The sequence below is a fragment of the Caretta caretta genome, chromosome 2 (genome assembly GCF_965140235.1).
Source record: "Caretta caretta isolate rCarCar2 chromosome 2, rCarCar1.hap1, whole genome shotgun sequence".
In the NCBI taxonomy this organism is placed as follows: Eukaryota; Metazoa; Chordata; order Testudines; family Cheloniidae; genus Caretta; species Caretta caretta.
In genome coordinates this window covers 262,710,763-262,724,385 of record NC_134207.1, presented here as the reverse complement: position 1 = coordinate 262,724,385, position 13,623 = coordinate 262,710,763, and the positions used below count along the sequence as shown (strand labels likewise).

General features: G+C 39.0%; 1 protein-coding gene across 7 annotated transcripts in view; it reads left to right on the top strand.

Annotated features, from left to right (window-relative positions):
• LOC125631151 (meiosis-specific coiled-coil domain-containing protein MEIOC) overlaps positions 1–13,623 on the top strand; it is a 53,115-nt gene that overhangs the window by 2,556 nt on the left and 36,936 nt on the right. The window contains exons 1-2 of one of the 7 annotated variants that reach the window (XM_075126056.1): positions 9,330–9,348; positions 11,052–11,116. The exons of 2 other annotated variants lie outside the window; for them this stretch is intronic. Coding sequence is in view for 1 of the 5 variants with exons in the window: in XM_048837404.2 (XP_048693361.2) it covers positions 9,768–9,869 (102 nt within the window). In the remaining 4 variants the exon portion in view is untranslated. Of the gene's footprint in view, positions 1–9,253; positions 9,349–9,545; positions 9,568–9,752; positions 9,870–11,051; positions 11,117–13,623 lie in introns of those variants that run through there. 4 more of the 7 variants (XM_048837401.2, XM_048837400.2, XM_075126057.1 and 1 more) reach the window with 4 other exon arrangements.

The following is a 13,623-nucleotide window of genomic DNA, read 5'->3' as shown; positions in this document are numbered from 1 at the left end:
CCTTCACATTCACTTTTGAAATATTGCAGTTAGAAAATGGAAGGCTGTTTTCATTCCATTATCTCTAATGTTGAAAAAAGCAAGGAAAATCTAAGGATTGCTGGTAACAGTTAAAGCTGTGTCTACACATAGCTTTTGTACCGATTCAGTTAAATCCACAATAGGGAGCTGTACGGATTAAGTACAATATGATCACTCTTCTATTGGTATAACTACATGTATACTAGGTGGTTGAGTATCAGAGGGGTAACCGTATTCGTCTGTATCCACAAAAACAATGAGGATTCTGATGGCACCTTAAAGACTAACAGATTTATTTGGGCATAAGCTTTTGTGGGTAAAAACCCACTTCTTCAGATGCATGTTTTTACCCATGAAAGCTTATGCCCAAATAAATCAGTTAGTCTTTAAGGTGCCACCGGATTCCTCATTGTTTAGGTGGTTGAATCGATTTAACTGAATAGGTTTTTTTCCTGATTTAAATTGGTACAAAAACTGCTAGACAAGCACTTTCAGATATTTGTAGATATTTCAATATTTCAGTCAACCATTACTGTTAAGCTAAAGCATTTGTAAATCTTGAGCCAACTAACTTGCTAGACAAGATTATGAGTGGAGGCTTGCATTCTATAAAACCTACTATATATAGAATGTGGGAGTGTGGTTTGTTCTCTGCTGTTCATGATATCTTTTGCATCAGGCATGCATTTTTTTTTTCTTCCCTATGGTCTTAATGCAGTAGAACTTGCTGGCATTTCTTGACTGATTTTTTCACAGCCATCATTGATGAAGTACAGCTATGTTTACTTACTTGTGCAGAGCCAATAGGGGGCTTTGCATACTGTTTTGGGGTGGGGAGTGTCTGTGTGTCGTTAATAAATCTAGTATCCACTCTTAAAAAAACAGACTCTGGAATACTCCCCACCAGTTCATAAATTTAAAGTTTATCAAATTTTTAGTTTTCAGAGTAGCAGCCGTGTTAGTCTGTATCTGCAAAAAGAACAGGAGTACTTGTGGCACCTTAGCGACTAACATATTTATTTGAGCATAAGCTTTCGTGAGCTACAGCTCACTTCATCGGATGCTGTAGCTCACGAAAGCTTATGCTCAAATAAGTTTGTTAGTCTCTAAGGTGCCACAAGTACTCCTTTTCTTTTTGCAAATTTTTAGTGTCAACTGCAGTGTCTCAAATTTCATTTTGATGGCTCTGTCAGTTTCAAGTTTTTATTTTGCTTTTAGGTAAGTTGTAAGCCCTTTAGAGCAGGGACTGTGTATTTTCTTATATTTCTGTAAAGTACTATTCTCAAACCTATGATGCAGTGGAAATTATGATATTTGAATGAATAGATTTTTTAGTAGATTAATGTTTTCATCTTTTGGCCCCCCCCTTCCGTGCTGGGGTCAAACAGGTATGAAATTCTGCTGTCAAACTTTATTTGTAGCCATCAGCACTCATGTTTGCACCAGTTAAGTTAATGCTTGTTTTTTTAGTATCTATATAAGAGCTATATAGATTAGCATTTGCAGAACTGTGCTTTGAATTAATAAAATGTGTTTTAATACATCCAAATGTAAATGTATATATCTGGGAATAAAAAACGTAGGCCCTAATTGGAGAACAGCGGACAATGACTCTGAAAAAGACTTTGGGGTCATGATGGATAATCAGTGGAACGTGAACACCTGCTGTAATACCATGTGATCCTTGGATGTGTAAATGGGAATTGTGACAAGAAGTAGTGAGGTTATATTACCTCAATATTTGGCACTTGTGTGCCTGCCACATGCAGTCTTGGTGTCAAAAACTCAAAAAAAGATGTTGATAAATCAGAGAGAGTTCAGAGAAGAGCCACCAAAATGATTAAAAGATTGGAAAAAATGCTGTATAATGATAGACTCCAGGAACTCAGTCTGTTTAGTTGAACAAAGAGAAGATTAAGGAGTGACTTAAATCACAGTCTATAAGTGCCTACATGGGGAACAGAAATTTGATCATGGACAATCTATTAGACAAAGGTGTAACAAGAGCCAAAGGCTGGAAGTTGAACCTGGACAAATTTAGACTGGAATTAGGGCTCCTAAGAGCTACAGTAATACACAGTAAATAATGAATAAGGTGCAGTTTTTTTTTCACAGAAAGGGCAATTCGCCATTGGAACAACTTACCAAAGGCTGTGGTGGATTCTTGATCAGTAGCAATATTTAAATCACAATTGGATGTTTTTTTCTAAAATATAAGCTCTAGTTCAAGCAGGAATTAATTCGGAGAAGTCATATGGCCTGTATTATACAGGCGGTAAGACTAGTGATCACAATGGTTCTGTCTGGCCTTACAGTCTATGAATTCTTGGTCAGAGTATGGGTTCAGGGCACAATGCTGGAAACACTCAAGTGCTTACATTGGTTCAGGTGCACTATTGCTGAAAATTGGCAAAACACTTGGTAGTGTAGATGCTGCCAAAGTTTTTATTAAGAACAGAAATTATCTATGGCCTCCTGGACTGCAAACCGTACATAGAAAATAACATGCTAACTCAGCATCAAATTACCATATATAGTGGAGTGTTTGGTATGGTGTGCACTTGTGAAAAGTCAACCAACCCCTTCAGCTTCTAACGATCTCCTGAGGTCCCTTCCAACCCTGATATTCTGTGATTCAAAAGAACTGCCATACTGGATCAGACCATGGTCCATCTTGCCCAGTATCCTGTCTTTGACATTGGCCCATACCAAAACTTCAAGGGCAATGTACAGAACAGGGTAATTATGGAGTGATCTACTCCTGTCTTCCACTCTTGGCTTCTGGTAGTCAGAGGTATAGGATCACCCCGAGCATGGGGTTGCATCCTTGACCATCTTGGCTAATCAGGGGATGGATCACTTGATAATTATGTTCTGTTCATTCCCTCTGAAGCACCTGGCATTGGCCACTGTTGGAAGACAGGATTCTGGCCTAGACAGACCTTTGTTTTGACCCAGTATGGCCGTTCTTAGGACCATCAATGGCTATTATAAAAACATATCTTCCATGAACTTATCCAGTTCTTTTTTTGAACCCTGTACTTTTGGCCATCACATCATCCCTTGGCAATGAGTTCCACAGGTTGGTTGTGTGGAAAAAGTACTTCCTCTTATTTGTATTAAACCTGCTGCCTATTAATTTAATTGGGTGATCCTTGGTTTCTGTATTGTGGATAAATAACACTTCTCTATCCACTTTTTCCATACCATTCATACCATTTTATAGATCTCTATCATATCCCCCCTCCCCTTAGTTATCTCTTTTCTAAGCTGAACACCCTAATCTTTTTAGTCTCTCGTCATATGGAAGCTGTTCCATATACCCTTGATCGTGTTTTTGCCCTTCTCTTAACCTTTTCCAGTTCCACAACATCCTTTTTGAGATAGGGCAACTAGAACTGGGCAGTATTCAGGGTATAGGCAGACTGTGGATTTAAACATTGGCATTAAGATATTTTCTGTCCCCTCCCTAGTAGTTCCTAACATTATTGTCTTTTTGACCACTGCTGTGCATTGGGCATATTTTTTCAGAGAACTATTCACATGACTCCAATGTCTCGCTCTCTCTTGGGTGGAAACAGCTCATTTAGAACCATCATTATATACGTATAATCGGGATTATTTTTTCTGATGTGCATTTCTTTGCACTTATCAACACTGAATTTCATCTGCCATGTTGTTGCCACTCAGTCACCCAGTTTTGTGAGATGCTCCTAATTCTTGACAGTCTGCTTTGGTTTTAACTACCGTATCCTGATAATTTTTTATTTTCTGAAAACACTGCCACTTCACTGTTCACCCCCTTTTCCAGATCATTAATGAATATGTTGAACAGCACAGGTCCCACAGATCCTTGTGGGACCCCATTGTTCACCTCTCTGCATTGTGAAAATGGACCATTTATTCTTACCCTTTGTTTCCAGTCTTTCAACCAGTTACTGATCCGTGAGAGGGCTTTCCCTTTAATCCAATGGCTACTTAGTTTCCTTAAGAGCCTTTGATGAGGGACCTTGTCAAAAGCTTTCTGAAAATCCAAGTACATTATATTGACTGGATCTCCGTTATTCCTATGCTTGTTGACTCCCTCAAAGAATTCTAATAGATTGGTGAGGCATGACTTCCCTTTACAAAAGCTGTGTTGACTTTTCCCCAGTAAATTGTTTATCTACGTGTCTGAAAATTCTGTTCTTTACTATAGTTTCTACCTGTTTTCTCAGTACTGAAGTTAGGCTTACTGGCCGGTAATTGCCAGGATCTCCTCTGAAGTCATGTTTAAAAATTGATGTTATATTAGCTAACCTTCCAGTCATCTGGTACAGAGACTGAATTTAGTGATAGATTGCATATGACAGCTAGTAGTTCTGCAATTTCATATTTGAGTTCCTCCATAATTCTTGAGTGAATGCCATCTGGTGTTGGTCACTTATTACTGTTAAATTTGTCAATTTGTTGGAAAACCTCTTCTATTGACACAACAATTTGGGATAGTATTTGGGATGGCTGATTTGTCACCCAAAAACTAGCTCCGATGAAGGTATCTCCCTCACATCCTCTGCAGTGAAGACTGATGCAAATAATTAATTTAGCTTTTCTACGATGGTCTTGTCTTCCTCGAGTGCTCCTTTAACCCCTTTGTCGTCTAGTGGCCCCGTTGCTTGTTTGTCGGGCTTTGTGCTTCTGTACTTGAAAATTTTTTTACTGTTAGCTTTTTACGTCTTTAGCAAGTTGCTTCTCCAATGTTTTCATGGCCTGCCTTATTATACTTTTACATTTTACTTGCCAGAATGAGTGATCCTTCCTTCCTGTTTTCCTCATTAGGATTTGACTTCCAAATTTTAAAGGATGCCTTTTTGCTTCTAATAGCCTACATTATTCTGCTGTTTAGCCATGGCAGAATTCTTTTGGTCCTCATACTGTCTTTTTTTTATTTGGGTTATACATTTAATCTGAGCATTTATTATGTTTTTTTAAAGTATTCTCCGTGCTGCTTGCAGGCATTTTACCCTTCTGACTGCTCTTTTTAATTTCAATCTAACTAGCATCCTCATTCTTTTGTAGTTCCCCTTTCTAAAGTTAAATGTTACTGTGGTGGGGTGTCTTTTGGTGTTTTCTCCCCTACAAGGCTGCTACCTTTAATTACATTATGGTTGCTATTAATGAGAAGTTCAGGACCAGATCCTGTGCTCAGCTGAGGACTAAATCAAGAATTGCCTCTCCCCTTGTGGGTTCAAGGACTAGGAGCTCCAAGAAGCAGTCACTCATAGTATCTAGAAGTTTTATCTCTGCATCATGCCTGAGGTGACATTTACCTAGTCAGTATGCGAATAGTTGAAATCATCCATTGTGTTTTCTGATTTTTATAGTCTCTCTAACCTCCCTTAGCATTACACAGTCACTGTCACCATCCTGGTCAGGTGGTCAGTAGTATAGTCCTACTGCTACGCTCTTATTATTCAAGTATGGAATTTCTATCCATCGAGATTCTATGGTACAGTTTGAACCATTTAACATTTTTACCTTATTTGACTCTATACTTTTTTAACATAGTGCCACTGTCCCACCAGCGCTACCTACCCAGTCATTCCTATATATTTTGTCCCCTGGTATTATCATATCCCACTGATTATTCTCATTCCACTAAGTTTCTGCATTGCCTATTATATCAATGTGCTCATTTAATGCCAGGCATTCTAGTTCCCCTATCTTAGTATTTAGACTTCTAGTATTTGTATATAAGCACTTATATATTTTGTCAATGTTTAATTGCTTGGATTGTGTTTAAATGGGACTCTTATGTTTGAGTGTTGCTCACTAGCTCCTACCTGTATTTTACCAATTTCTTTCCTACTTCTAAACTAGGATACAGAGTTCACCCTTTAATATATTCATCCTTAAGGAATATCACCACCTAAATTGTGTGCTGCTCCTCAACTGTTGGCTTTCCCCAGCCCTTACTTTAAGAAATCCTCAGCAACCTTTTTAGTTTTACATGCCAGCAGTCTGCTTCCATTTTGATTAAGGTGGAGCCCATCCATCTCATATACTAAAAGGCTACTCCTTCCCCAAAAGGTTCCCCTAGTTCCTAATAAACCTAATCTCATTCTTACCCTATCATCTCATCAATGCATTTAGACCTTGCAGTTCTGCCTGTTATACTGCCCTGCACATGGAACTGGTAGCATTCTCTAAAATGCTTCCATGGAGGTCCTGGACTTTAATTTCTTAACTAGCAGCCTAAATTTGGCCTCCAAGACCTCTCCCCCTATCTTTCCCTGTGTCATTGGTACCTATGTGTAGCACTCACTAGCACCACCTATAAGGCTATAGATGTCTCATGAGATCTGATACCATTGCACCAAGCAGATAATTCACTATGTGGTTCTCCCAGTCATCACAAACCCAAATATGATTAGAATCAGGATTAGAATTCAAAATGATCTTCACAAACTGGAGAAATGGCCTGAAATGAATAGGATGAAATTTAATAAGGACAAATTCAAAGTACTACACTTAGGAAGGAATAATCAATTGGCCAAATACAAGATGGGAAATGACTTCCTAGAAATGGATTTGAGGGTTATAGTGGATCACAAGTTGAATGAGTCAGCAATATAATACTGTTGCAAAAAAAGTAAACATCATTCCGGGATGTATTAGCAGTGTTGTAAGCAAGACATGAGAATTCTTCTACTCTTTTCAGCAGTGTTCATGCCTCACCTGGAGTACTCTGTCGAGTTCTAAGCATCACACTTCAGGAAAGATGTGGTCAAATTAGAAAAAGTCCAGAAAAGAGCAACAAAAATGATTAAAGGTCTAGAAAACGTGACCTGTGAGAAAAGACCTCTCAAAATTGGGTTTGTTTAGGCTGGAGAAGAGAATACAGCAGGGCAGGGCATGATAACAGTCTTCAAGTACATAAAGATTTGTTATAAAGAGGAAGGTGATAAATTGTTCTTTTTAACTACGGAGGACAGGACAAGAAGTAATGGGCTTAAATTGCAGCACAGGAAATTTAGGTTAGACATTAGGAAAAACTTCTTAACTGTAAGGGTAGTTAGGCACTGGAATAAATTACCTAGGGAGACTGTAGAATTTGCATCACTGAAGATTTTTAAGAACAAGTTAGACAAATACCTCTCAGGGTGGTCTAGATCAGTGCTACTCAAAGTGGTGGTCCGCAGACCGTCCATTGGCTGCCAGTCTGTGCGCACATTGGAAAAAAAATATTTCCGGTCCCCCACATCAGATAGCTTGAGAAGCACTGCTCTAGATAATACTTAGTCCTACGTCAGTGCAGGGGACTGTACTAAATGACCTGTCAAGGTACCTTCTAATCCTACATTTCTGTGATTTCTATCTATTTCTAATGATAGAGTTCCTGATATTTGGGTCCTGGCCTCTACTATTTACCCCTGTGATGAAGGGTTATCACTGATAAGTGGGTAGTACTCAGCTGCCATTGTGCCTAGCACCTCCAAGGGGGCTATGAGTCACCAGTTCAGCCTCTCTGATCAAACAAGTTAGGTTTTAGATCTGGGTAAACTTTAGATTTTAGACCAAGATTTTAAAATGCTTAGCCTGTTAACAATGCTAAGCCCTCTAAAAACTAGATTTTAAACTAAGATTTTAAATGCTTGGCTAGTAGCATGCTAAGATCCCTGCAAACTAGTTTTAAAGAGCTTACACTATTAAACCTTCAAAGTTCAAAATCAGGATGTTCAAATTGAGAATTTAATTTCTTCTAAAAATAAAATTATTTTAAAAACCTCACCTTTTCAAGTCTTACTCAATAGTGGGCTGGCTAGGGTGACAAACCATGACCCTCTGTGTTGGAAACAGAGAGATGTGGGTGAGGCAATGTCTTTTACTGGACTCCTGCTGATAATAGCTCATCTTAACTAATTAGCCTCTAATAGTTTGTATGAAGAAAAGGAGTACTTGTGGCACCTTAGAGACTAACCAATTTATTTGAGCATGAGCTTTCGTGAGCTACAGCTCACTTCATCAGATGTATACCGTGGAAACTGCAGCAGACTTTATATACACACAGAGAATATGAAACAATACCTCCTCCCACCCCACTGTCCTGCTGATAATAGCTTATCTAAAGTGATCAACAGGTGGGCCATTTCCAGCACAAATCCAAGTTTTCTCACCCTCCACCCGGATTTGTGCTGGAAATGGCCCACCTGTTGATCACTTTAGATAAGCTATTACCAGCAGGACAGTGGGGTGGGAGGAGGTATTGTTTCATATTCTCTGTGTGTATATAAAGTCTGCTGCAGTTTCCACGGTATACATCTGATGAAGTGAGCTGTAGCTCACGAAAGCTCATGGTCAAATAAATTGGTTAGTCTCTAAGGTGCCACAAGTACTCCTTTTCTTTTTGCGAATACAGACTAACACGGCTGTTCCTCTGAAACCTGTCATAGTTTGTATGGTAACTTCCAACTTATCTGTATGTTTATATGTATATCTTACTATATGTTCCATTCTATGCATCCGATGAAGTGAGCTGTAGCCCATGAAAGCTTATGCTCTAAAAAATTTGTTAGTCTCTAAGATGCCGCAAGTACTCCTGTTCTTTTTACTAGACTAACGTCTTTGTGGAGGAAATAGTCTTTTTTCTTTTGTCTGTCACACTCACCGTAACAAACATAACACATGGTCAGTGAATTGCTTCTTCATGGAGAATTACTCCCCCCAACCCAGTAATATATGGGACTTTTATGATCAGAACTCTTGTACTCCATTAAAAAAAATTAATTTAAATAATTAAATCCCACAGCTAGTAATGCTTTCCTAGTGAGTGATGCGTTCTGACGACAATTTAAATCACTGTTGAAAGCATAAAGAAAAGGAGTACTTGTGGCACCATTGAAGTGAGCTGTAGCTCACAAAAGCTTATGCTCAAATAAATTGGTTAGTCTCTAAGGTACCACAAGTACTCCTTTTCTTTTTGCGAATACAGACTAACACGGCTGTTACTCTGAAACCTGTTGAAAGCATGTGATCACCTTAAAATTGCTTAATCTAAAGTGGGGAGCAGAGAAAGAAGAATTAAGTTTTGCAGCACTTCTCCCTTTTTCATCCTGCCCGTATCGGTTTAGACTTTAGCTTTTTCCCCCAGGCAGCTCCGAAAATGTAGTAAGGAGGCTGTTTCCAGGGCTCTCACATTTGCAGTACATTACCTTGAGCCCTGTACTTTGTAGCTGTTACACAATAGGGAGAAGACTACAATTCCCATAGTACTTCCACATACTGGTACTACAGTGACATCACACATGACAGGGCTGAGAATGGTTGTATAGCAAGAGGAACGAAAATGTAAGCTCGGTTTTTTTTTTTACTCCTGTAGCAGGGCCTTGGGCAACCTGAAATCCTTGTACAGAAGAGGGGATTGCTGTTGCTGCAGCGGATGCATTTAAACGGGGAAAGTGTTTGAAGGGGCTGTGGGGTGGGTAGCATTCAAGTGCAGGCAGTTCGCAGTGTTTCTCCTAGTAGGCGCAGATTTGCGGCGACTCTGTCTAGGGCAAGCCGTGAGGAGTAAGTGCTTAATGCTAATGCTGCTAGTTTACCTTCTGAATTCATACTAGGGACTTTTTGCTGCGCGCAGACCAAGCCGTGCCTGCCTTTCTCCCCTGTTTGTGTATTGTGCTGCTTCAGTGGGTGGAGGAGAGACGCTGGCCATAGCCTGGCAACAGTTTCTATATGCAAGGAGTATGGGAAGTGTGCGTGTGTGTCCCATGGCAGCGGTGTTTAGGGGAGGTGGACGAGGTTCAGCAAGGTACAAGACTACGCCACTAGACTTCATGGCACAGGGATCAGCTGGTGCTGCAGTGCGTATGGTTGGTATGTTTTAACACCTCTGCTGCTTTTGCTTCCCCAGTGGCTTGTGTCGGTGGGAGGAACGCACTCAGGGAACGGCTGATGGTAACGTTTGTGCAGGTTTTGTTTTGGTGGAAGTTGATTCTCACACCTGGAATTCAGTTATATGTGCATTATCTAGATCAGGGGTGATGTTTGGAGGCTGTATGAATATTGCTGTTGTAGTGAGTGGAAAATACAGTCTAACAAAGCATTTTTTTCAGAATAATATTTTCTAAAGGAGCTAGATTGGTGGCCTGCTTAGAAGAAGCTGTGATAACCTAGTTGCCTGGCTGTGCCCAACCTTTATAAATCACCTCGGAAATTGCTATTATTAACACTTACCACAAAAGCCCAAGACTCCAAACCGCAGTTGTATGTTATTGGTCGCTCAAAAGGAGCCTTCTACTAGGGGAAAAAGACAAATTTATTAGTAGGGAGGACAGGGAGGGATCACCATCTATCACTCCTTCACTCTAATCAAACAAACACCAAACAGTTTAGTAACTTTCCAGCCAGATAATTTTTCCTTTCATTTCTGTATTTTATGGCTTGTATTGTTAAATAGCATGACACAATGTTTACCTCAATCTGATATTTTTGAGATCTTTGTCTGGGTTTCCTTTCTGTAGGAATTTTAAAAATTGCTGACAGAAAGAAGCAGTTTCTGAATCTAATCACAGTAGGCTAATATAAATAAGAAATAAATCCTTGTATGAATGTAATAATGAGCTACCTAGTACATTTAAATCTTGGCACAGGTGAGGGGAGAGTTCTCTTACTTGATAACAAACATTGGCTTGTTGCTTTCAGCTCCTTTTGAGACATTCAGTGCCAGTCAATTTCTTAACATGTTAGGAATATTTTTATAAGTATCTGTTAGTCTATTTAAAAGTGAGAATACATTTTGAAGGACAAAAAATGGAATTTTAGTAGGTATTAAGTAGTGCCCAAATCATCTTTTTTGTTTTGAATAAAACTTTTGGAACAATATATGGTAACTTCACTTTTACTTTCATTTTTTTAAATGGCAGGTTTGTTGATTTTGTACTGTGTCCCTTTTTAACCCTTTCAAAAATACTTTTTATCTTATGATCTGTAATATGTGATTTATAAAAATATTGAAACCCACTTAAACTGACTTGGTTTTGTTGACATTTTAGTGGGTCAGAGTTGATAGTCACTCCTGTTTCCCTGCTCTACCAGAAGATAATGGATTGTGACAGAGGTATGAATTAAAAGGTGGAGGAAGTGTCGTTAGATAGTATCAAGCTTCGTTACCGCTCAGTAGAATCTGCAATGAATGACTTATAATTAAATGCTTTATTAGTGGTTTGGCCACCTACAAATCTTATGAATTTTATAGTTTGCCTATTGATAGGGCCAATAAAAGTTGTCTGTTCCCCTTTCCCTCCCTTAAATGAAATATTCTTGAATAGACACCTAATTTGAGTCAGAGCCTTTTGGAAAAGATTCTTTTAAATTGAATTTTGCAGACTATTCTAATACTTGACAACTTTATATGAATGCTTCGTGAAGAGTTTTTGAAAGTAAGGAATACTTGTTATGTTTTAATAATCGGAGAGCAGAGCTATAAAGTCCTGAACTGTAGTAAAATAATCTTTTTCAGTAAGATTGTTCTGCACTTTGGGTCCCTTTAATACTATTATGAAATAATTTATAACTCATTATACAAAGACTGGCTTCCAAAACTTGAAAGCAGGGGCAAGATACTCCAAACTCTTTGCACCTGGAACAGCTATTTATATCAATGGTACTTCTGTGTACAGAAGTTTTCTGGCAACAGGTGTACTTTTTAGATTGATTTTTTTTCTTGAAGGTATTTGGGAGCATGTCTGATTCCAAAAGATTGGAAAAAATTGGTGTGGAAACAAGGCCCTTGTCTGTAACCTATTTTCATTTTAATTTAGTTTAATTTTACTGTATTTTAAGTAATAAGGCTGTAAACTGAATTTGACAGACAGAAATAACAAAATTAAGGTTCTTATGACCACATTTATTTGCTCACATTGCACATACATTAATGTTGCCAAGAGAGCTTTAACATTTGCATTTCTTGCTGTCCGAGTTTTGAATCTGCAACCTTAAAGTTGCATTAATGTTTCTGTATTTAATTTTTTAATCTTTATTAGGAAAAGAACTACAGTAGTGCATACTTCAAAGGTACCGGTTTGGTGTTAGCCAGGGTGTGGATTGGAGACCTCTGTTCTCCAGTCATTTTTTTCAAATTTTTTATGCTCTGTGGCTTTGCAACCCGGAATGCACATGGGCCTCCAGAGTGAAGGAGATTCAAAGTAGGTGGTCTGAGAAGGAAGAGAGTTCCCCAGACTTTTCAGTGCCTTTTCCACATCACCTGAATTGTTGAATTTGGCCTTCACTCCTGGACTTCAGATAGGTTGCCAATCCTCTTACCATGCTTTCTCATGTCACCTCAAAATATTTATTTCAAATTGCCTGTTCTCTGGAGGCCTAGGTATATTCTGAGGTGCAGAGCCCCAGATCTAGTGAAATTTTTACACTTCTCTGTAGTGGCACCCACATACACACTGCATCTGACTAGAAGGGCATAATAAAACATCTGTGTGCGTGCTAAAGCTCCTTCAAATCTTAATATAGTGACTATTTGAAAATTACATTGTTAGGTTTCAGAGTAGCAGCCCTGTTAGTCTGTATCCGCAAAAAGAAAAGGAGTACGTGTGGCACCTTAGAGACTAAAAAATTTATTTGAGCATAAGCTTTCGTGAGCTACAGCTCACTTCATCGGATGCATGTAGCTCACAAAAGCTTATGCTCAAATAAATTTGTTAGTCTCTAAGGTGCCACAAGTACTTCTTTTCTTTTTATTGTTAGACAAATTCCCATTCCTCAGTGAAGATAATTTATTGGCTAAATTTGAGGTTTCAGAATTTTGGTGGTGGTTTTTTTAAAGCATGCAAGAAGATAATGGGAAATTGTTTTTTCCCTGCCTTCCCCACACGTACATACCTCAGGTAACTCAAAAATAGCCCAATGAATTTCCACAAAAACATTCACCTTTTGGCTGAGCCAAAGCATGGATTGCTTTCATCCCAAAAAGAATCTTTTTGTTCCTTAGGTAGGGGAAACTGGTATAATGAAAATCATCTAGCAACTTTATAAGGATACTGTCAACTTTAAAATCATTTTTCTGTCTGAAAAATTTTATAGCTGTTATAGTTATGGGTAATGCCTTAGGTAGCGGGGATAGAGAGTACTTCCCTGGATCCTTGCATAGAACTTGGGAGTGACTTAAAACCTGGGGTGGGGTACTGATGGATTCTTCCCTCCCTTGACCCGTGTACTGACTGAGGAAGCAATTGGAGTCTTGGAGTTAGTGAATATTTTTTTCTCTATGGGGTCAGATGGGGATGAACAAGTGTTGGTGGGTCATCCATTACTCTCAAATCCTGTTAAGGGTCTGGAGAGCACCTGGTACTAGCTGAGGCATACGCTCCCCCACCCTTCCATTGAGATCAGAAGAGGCACTTAGTTGCAGGGGTGAAGGAGGCCCCTATCCTCTCCATGTGACTGGAGACCAGATGTAGTTGGGCAGAGGGCAAAAGGAGGAAGTTTGTCTCTCATTTCCTGGCATGACTTTAAATCCAAGAATTTTTTTTAAGTTAAGAGACTTTGCCTCAATGTTGCTGCTACTGAAGAACCAGAACCCGTAGCAGAAGTGTGGATGGGGATGGGAGA